This window comes from Zeugodacus cucurbitae, chromosome 4 (genome assembly GCF_028554725.1).
Source record: "Zeugodacus cucurbitae isolate PBARC_wt_2022May chromosome 4, idZeuCucr1.2, whole genome shotgun sequence".
Taxonomy (NCBI): domain Eukaryota; kingdom Metazoa; phylum Arthropoda; class Insecta; order Diptera; family Tephritidae; genus Zeugodacus; species Zeugodacus cucurbitae.
Window position 1 is genome coordinate 61,016,915 of NC_071669.1, and position 8,233 is coordinate 61,025,147.

The 8,233-nt window shown below is 34.1% G+C and overlaps 1 protein-coding gene across 1 annotated transcript; it reads right to left on the reverse strand.

Moving 5' to 3' along the window:
* Positions 1 to 242: 242 nt before the first annotated feature.
* LOC105212456 (uncharacterized) lies at positions 243 to 4,151 on the reverse strand. The gene is made up of 5 exons (XM_011184441.3): positions 3,546 to 4,151; positions 3,194 to 3,484; positions 2,568 to 2,823; positions 1,825 to 2,519; positions 243 to 1,111 (listed from the first exon to the last, which is right to left on the reverse strand). The coding sequence occupies exons 1-5, from the start codon at positions 3,963 to 3,965 to the stop codon at positions 314 to 316; spliced, it is 2,460 nt and encodes an 819-aa protein (XP_011182743.1). The 5' UTR covers positions 3,966 to 4,151; the 3' UTR covers positions 243 to 313.
* Between the last annotated feature and the right edge of the window lie 4,082 nt (positions 4,152 to 8,233).

Below are 8,233 nucleotides of genomic sequence, written 5' to 3' on the forward strand. Positions count from 1 at the left end.
TGATTCCGAACCTAGTAAAGTTCTGGTATTTTTGGGATCACCCACATTACCTGCATGTACCTGAATCTACATGATTTCGTATAATCAGTAAATTATTTGCGGTGAAATTATAGACGATTAGGAATCTGGATCGTATACTAATTTGCTTATTTAACACAAAACTTACTGATGATAGTTATTTTTAGAAATCCATCTGTAACACCCATCTCCCTACATTCAACATTTTCTTCTTCAAATTACCAAAAAAGAAAGGGATTTTTGTGGTACCGTCGCACATATGTATGTATGTATTTATTTGCTCAAATTTTACACATTATGATTCATTGAAATTCACTTTCTTATTGTTCAGGGTAGTCAACATTTCCTTTTCACGCATTTCCTTCAGTTTCTTTTTGAATTCCCATTGCGCCCATTCATCGACCGGTGGCACAAAATAACCCACATCTTCTTCACGCTCCGCGTTCACGTAGTTGATGTTCAAATCGAAATTTTCATTATTATCCATGATGTTCGGCAGATTTCTACGCCTTACCATGTCCAGTAGTTCCAAACGCTTCGCTTCGATTTGTTCGGCAAAATGCTCTTCTATCGTCTGCAGTAACTCGGAAGAATCATTTGCGCTGTCTCCACTTTTCTCTAAATCGTAGGTATATCTTTTTTGTGATTTAAGTTGCGTTTCGGCGATATTCTTTTCGTTTTTGCTAAAGATTATCTCCTCTAGATCGTTATTTAAATCATATTTATTTAAAAAGTCCTTCGTATCTGCGCTGCCACCGGGTTCACGCGCCTGATCACGAAATGGGAAAGAACTCTTCAGTAGATTCTCTAAACTTTTGTACGTACTTGGCCATTGACTTGAGAGATAAGATGTTGGTTCGGTCGTTTTCAATAGATTGAAGCGTATCTTTTTTATTGGACTCGATCTGTTGAGCTTCACTTGTGACTCGGCTGCGTTAACGCTGTTCGTGGTTGAATGTTTGACGGCATTGTTTCTTATATTTTTGGAATTTTGTGCAGCAGTTACGCCAGCTTTGAGCTTGGCACGTTTGCTCTTTAATTTGCCATCGATATTTATTAGGGAATTTTGCTGTGATGAATTTATGCTCGTACCCTAAATGAAAGTAAAAAGCATGTGAAGTTAATTGAACAAAAAATATTTTTTGAGATTTTTTTTAGACAAGTAACGGATCACAAATATTAGGCAAGCAGAGAACTTGGCTATGCCTATCTTTATTGGATCCATATCTATTTTGAGAGGAGAGCTAGTTGGAGATTACTTTGGATATAATCCAGTTGAATAAGTTTCTGAAGCAGACCGATCTTAATAGTCTTAAGAAGAGACCTTTTTGTAAAATTATATTCCAGTTGAATAAGTTTCTGAAGCAGACCGATCTTAATAGTCTTAAGAAGAGACCTTTTTGTAGAATTATATTCCAGTTGAATAAGTTTCTGAAGCAGACCGATCTTAATAGTCTTAAGAAGAGACCTTTTTGTAAAATTATATTCCAGTTGAATAAGTTTCTGAAGCAGACCGATCTTAATAGTCTTAAGAAGAGACCTTTTTGTAAAATTATATTCCAGTTGAATAAGTTTCTGAAGCAGACCGATCTTAATAGTCTTAAGAAGAGACCTTTTTGTAGAACTATCTTAATAGTCTTAAGAAAATACCTTTTTCTTCTTTATGAACAATACCGATCTTACTAGTCTTAAGAAGAGACCTCTTGAATAAATATATTCCTATTGGATAAGTTTCTGAAGAACACCGGTCAAACTTTTTTTTTAAGAAGAGATCTTTCTTACAACAAAAGTAATAAGCATACTAACCCCTTTTCCTCGATTATTTGTAGAATGCCTTTTGCCAGCATTTTCCTTTTCGATTCGACCGCCACTTAATGGCTTTGCTTTCTTCAGTGCTGGTTTCAAACCAGTAGAAGCTTTCGGCTCTGTAAGATTATTTTTGGAATTTTGTGTATTTCTTTCGGCGGACAATATAATTTCTACAGTCTTTTTTACATTCTGCGGCGGTGAGTTTGTAGTAGTTTTATCATTTCTTATACCAGTATTGATTTTTGCACGCACGTTCTTATAATAATTACGATTTCGCACTTTATATGCTTCTTCTACTAACGGTTCTTCACTTTGAATGGGTGTTGCTTGATTATTTGTGTTATCTTCTTTTATATTCACCCGCTTTGGTTCAGTTTTCAGTTCCTGTTTACTCTTTTCCACAGTATCACGCAATAATATATGCTTGCTATCGTCCAAGGTGACCTTTGTGTTGTAGATGACGAAACCGCTCTTGGGTTCGGCAACAGGTTTCGCGAAATTCATATATTTTTCAATCATCTGACGTTGATCGGCTAAATCTTGTATGGCTAATTTTCCGCTTTTCATTATTTCGCTGCCATAGAGTCGAAACCAATTGTTAACCATAGCCTCTACATAGCTAACAATGGCGTCTTTCACTGGTTCCACAGTTTCATCCAGTCGTGTTTTCAGCGAATTCATTACTTCGATGTCTACGGAAGTGGGAAATTAAAGTGCATAAATAATAAGAAATAATTTACTTGCTGTTTGCGGTTTCACGTCAGCCCAGCTTGCATGTCTCTCCGCCTGTCCGGAGTTAGACGCATTAAAGCGTTCTTTAGTTGCGTTCAGTGTTTGTACTTCCTGACTTTCCTCAATATCCGAAATATTATCCTCTTCCATTATGGGGTAAACGTCTTTGTTGCGACGCGCTGCGAGCTCATCCCACGGATTGCTTTGCTGTTTCGTGCGTGATAATATCTTCGGTGGACGATCACTTGCCTGCAAGTCGGTAAACTGGAAAGAAATTGGATAATATCTTATCTTATCTTCTTAAGAGACTTTCGGTGGTTACGCTCAAATGTAGGCAATGGTATTTTGTGTATATTTGTGTATATTAAATAATACGTAGTAGGCAAAAACCTGGTACTACGGTCATGAAAGGTTGAAGCCTCGAACATTTTTGTATATTATACTAAGGACGCAAACCTTTTATGGTAATAAAGTGAAAAATGTGAATTGATCCTAAAGGTAGGCAATAAATTGGAAAACAAGTTGTGTGTCTTATGACTTATTGAAGACACAAACCATTCTGGGTGCAATTTTTCAAAAGCTTGCTTTCATAAAATGAAAATATACAATATCTATATAACAGTTAATAACTTACTGATTGTATTAAATTGCTATAGAGAGTTTGTGCGAGTTTCTCCGGGAAAGGTATCAACACATTGATACTACCACCACAAGTGGCGCGCACTGTTAACTCAGGAAACACCGTTACATTCGTTACAACATTAGTGCGTGTATTTAGGAAATTGATCAATAAACGATGGTCCAAATGCACACCCAAAAGTATGTACAACATGCGATTGTATATGTAACGTATGGAATATTTCGAAAATTGATTCCAGCCCTCAGGGATGTAAATTGTGCCCACTTCATCTTCGGAATAGGTGCGCTATTAAAGAAAATAATATTATTTTGTAAATATTCTTCATCTTTAAATATATTATAAATACATCGTCTCCCAGCCCCAGACATCTGAAACCATTCTTCATAAGTATATAATGCGTAAACGCTATAATCAGATCAGATTTGGTTTTGATATTGCCAAAAATTTGCAAATAAAACTCCTTCCAATCGTCAAAACATTTATTCGTCGCTTTATCATCGTGTTCCGCCTTAACGTTTACATTGTCTGCGCTCGTTTCACGTTTTAACGATTTTGGTGCTTCTTTTTCGTTTTCTTGTTCGATTTCTGGTTCAATAACTTCGCTTTCTCGTTTTGAATTTCGCTCAGGTTTTACTGGTTTTTCAATAGCAGTTTTAATTTTTGTTTTGCTATTAAGTGTGGTTTTGGATGCGTTCGAAGACCTCGAGCTTCTCCCACTTTGTTTCAAGGGCCTCTGTAGTGATGTTGCTGTAGGTTTTCTGGACATTTTTTTGTATTATTTGTTATACCAAATTTTTTTGCAAAATTTTCTTTATATTTTGTGGAATTTTGAATTTTTATTAGCGAAATATTGAGAACACATAAAAATTTTGAAAGCAATAAAATATTTTTTGGTTTTTTTTTGTAAGTTTTTATGTAGTTTGAAAGCAAACTTGTGATGTGAAAAATTTTGTAAAATTGTGAAAGACAGCAAGAGACATTTTTTTTATTCTTTATTCATTGCTCTGTACTGGTATAAAATTGTAGGGTTTCAAAATATTTAACCTAATACTTAAATTGAAGCAACTGTTGTTAATATTACTTTGAGATTTATTAGGTTTAGGCTCTATAGATTTATTATTCATTAAATCTTTTTTTCATATTTGCAAAAGTCTGGAACGGCCCCACTGATATTTTTGAAATTTCGAGAATTTTTTCTGTACTATCTACATGCTCTAACTATAGACTTGCTCAACTCTTTACAGTCCACAAAATAATTCATATTAAGAAACAATATTTATAGAATTCGAAGATGTAGTTCTAAATATGATTTTTGCGGTACCCAAACTAATAGATTTCAGATAAAGCAACGAAAAGTATATGTACGATATGGGTATCAATGAGAAAGTATTCTATAAATCTTTATTTTAGACTTAATTTGAAATGGAGTTGCCACCTAACGAAAATTTTTGACTCTACAAAATGTTATAAAAATTTGCTAAACGAATGCTCTTTAAGTAAACCTTACAGAAAGTGAAAGGTTTAATTTTTAACATATTTTGGAATAGAGTTGCCACTATGGATTGGATTGTATTGTAATTTTTCAGGTTTCTATCTTTTTCGTTCGCTTTTTCTCGAACTAAAGAACTTAAAGAGTAGCTATTTTTTAATTAATTATTTTAGACGTAATTTGTAATAGCGTTGCCACCTACAGAAAATTCCAGAAAGTATTGGATCGAGGATTAAATCTTAATATAATTTGGAATAGAGTTGACACTTTTATTGGATTTTACTGTATATTTTTGATTTTTTTCTTTTCAAACTTTTTTCCCTCCCTCTTTAAATAAACTCTTTAGAAAGTGGATTAATTTTTGACATATTTTGAAATAGAGTTGCCACTCTTCATTAGATTTTGCTGTATTTTTTTATTTTTTTTTTGCTTCTGTCTTTTTCGAATGCTTTTTCTCGAATCAATATTATTGTTGAAGTGAAATTATTTTTTTCTGAATCACTCAAGGCTTTATTGCTAAAAAATTCGGAAAAATTTCACTGGTCTCTATCGATTTATTTTTTTTATACTCTCGCAACAAATGTTGCTAAAGAGAGTATTATAGTTTTGTTCACATAACGGTTGTTTGTAACACCCAAAACTAAACGAGTTAGATATAGGGTTATATATACCAAAGTGATCAGGACGAAGAGTGGAGTTTAAATCCGAATGTCTGTCTGCCCGTCCGTCCGTCCGTCCGTCTGTGCAAGCTGTAACTTGAGTAAAAATTAAGATATCTTGATGAAACTTGGCACACTTATTTCTTGGCACCATAGGAAGGTTGCGCAAAATCGGTCCACTGCCACGCCCACAAAATGGCAAAAACCGAAAACACATAAAGTGTCATAACTAAGCCATGAATAAAGCTATGGAAATAAAATTTGGTATGAAGGATCCCATTAGGGAGGGGCATATTTGGATGTAATTTTTTTGGAAAAGTGGGCGTGGCCCCGCCCCCTACTAAGTTTTTTGTACATATCTCGGAAACCAATCGAGCTATATAAACCAAATTTCTGCAGTCGTTTTTATTAGCCACTTTTTAATACAGTCCAAATATGAAAGAAATCGGATGATAACCACGCCCAAAGTCAAAAAGTGGGTTAACTCACTAACAAAAAACGTCAGAAACACTAAATTTCACATAAGAAATGGCAGATGAAAGCTGCACTCAGATTTTTTTACAAAATGGAAAATGGGCGTGGCGTCGCCCACTTATGGGTCAAAAACCATATCTCAGGAACTACTCGACCGATTTCAATGAAACTTGGTTTGTAATAGTTCCCTTACATCCCAATGATATGTTGTGAAAATAGGCCAAATCGCTTCACAACCACGCCTACTTCCTATATACCAGAACTTTGAAGACGATCTGGATCGTTTACTTTACAATATATAAAGTAAGCACTAGTGAAGAACTTTGCACAAATACTATGTTTATAGTGTGGCAGCCCCATTCTAAAAATCGCCGAAATCGGCCCTTAGGTTTTTAAGGCCCCATATATCGAATACGAGGACCTCAGTGCTTCTAACCTAATATTATGGTTTCCAACTTTCAATGGACCTTATACAATATATATGACGAATATGTGGGTCAAATTGTGTATTATATAATATAAATAAAGTTAAATAAATAAATTGCGAGAGTATAAAATGTTCGGTTACACCCGAACTTAGCCCTTCCTTACTTGTTTTAAATTATAATTGGGTGAATTTTTTTAATACAGCTAAATACTAAAAACTAATTTGTATATTTCACGTATGTTTCATTGAAATATTACCCCCCCACAACTTTGTATCTAATAATGTTTAACGATGTGTAAGGTGATTGCAACATGCCACATTTAATTTGAAAATCTGTTATTTACACTTGTCGCGCACGCAAGTTGCGCAAAGTTTGACACGAAATGCGCACGAAAGGCACTAAAACGAAAAATACATAAACATACATGTGCTTGTATGGCTGCAGTGAAATAGCAAACAGAACAGGAAAAATACCAGTTGTCGCCTTAAATGGAACTAGTTGAAAAAAAAATCAGTTCCAAAAATAATTAGTTGGGCAAAGTAATATTTTTTTAATCGAAACATGAAGAACATGGAAAAATTCAAAAATTATTCTTCATAATATGTAAAAAGAACTAGTTATATTGCTTTTTTGAACTAGTCTGAAACTGGTGTTTTTTGGGCCAATTTCTAATAATTGTGAATTCGTTGATAGATGGTTAATTATGTAAAAAATATTGGATTTCTATTTGAAAACAGAGATTCTGCTGACTAGTGGTGTTCCTTGTCAAAACTAGTTGCACAATTTTTTACAGGACTCGTTCATACACTGCTGGGTTACTATTGAGACCAACAACCAATGCGTTTAGTGTGGAAGTTTGTTCAGTGGCACATTCAATTTTGTCAGCTGCTAAATGCAGGCACTGAGTAGATTTAATTGCTAACGCTATTTAACTAGCGCATATCACACTCACAACACACACACTTACCAAATTAAATACATACAAACATACATATATACATATATATGGCACTTGAACAGCATATGGGACTATAGCACCGAAATTTATAGCCACATATAAGTATGCGAAGAGACTATAGCTAAACATAGCTCGTGCTCGTAAACCAAAAACATATTAAATACATACATACATACATACATACATACATACATCTCTATCCAAGAGGCGCTAATAAATAATATTGTTTGTAGTTGTAGCAGTAATAAATAGTGTTGTCGCCATTGTTTGGAACTTCTGGCTTATGAGCGATGCATAGTTGCGGTGCTGCTGTGTATGTGTGTGTGTTGTTGGTGTGCGAAAGTTTAGCAGTCTATCAAACACCAGCATGCCACATGCCACATGCTGCATGCCACTTGACAACTTAAGCAGATGAATGTCATTTTGCATGGCAGTAAATTACTTAAGCGTAAGTTTTCTAAACTTTCAACTAAATTTGTTTTACTCTATATGAGCATATATGCTATTCTTGGCGCTACACGAGGCACATATTTATACCTATGATAAACAACTGTAAGTATTTATAAGATTTTATATCATATAATGAACGCTATTGTGACTATAAGTATGTATATATATTTGTAAGTTTCACGTTCAAAGAATTTTGGTTAGCGAAAGTAGTTTCCACTTTAAAACTATTTCCATTTTATTTGTGAAAAATGTTTAGGAAAAGTTGTAGAAAAATTGTTCGCATAATGAAATTTATTTCCATCCAAACGCTTTAAAAAAGTTTACCTAATGGTTAAACTTGTATTAATTTTCGTACTCTTGCAAAATAATTAGCTCGAAAGCTGCAAAAGATACAGTTATGTGAAATGCGTGTGAAGTTAAAGCAAACTTTCAAAAGCATTTAAGCTAAGCGCACAGTGGTGAAAAGAGTGATAAAAGTTTATCATTTTTTATTATCAAAAAATATTATACATAACTTAGAGTTTTAAGGCAAAAAACCGCAGAGGAAAAGGATTGCCACTCAGTGTGTATATGAGT

What these genes read in the sequence shown, in the direction of transcription:
- LOC105212456 (XM_011184441.3), bottom strand. Translation starts at nt 3,965, where the DNA reads ATGTCCAGAAAACCTACAGCAACATCACTACAGAGGCCCTTGAAACAA. An exon ending in GTCTGGGGCTGGGAGACGAT is followed by an intron (nt 3,485 to 3,545) that starts GTATTTATAATA and finishes TTTCTTTAATAG; the next exon opens with CGCACCTATTCCGAAGATGA. An exon ending in ATAGCAATTTAATACAATCA is followed by an intron (nt 2,824 to 3,193) that starts GTAAGTTATTAA and finishes ATTTCTTTCCAG; the next exon opens with TTTACCGACTTGCAGGCAAG.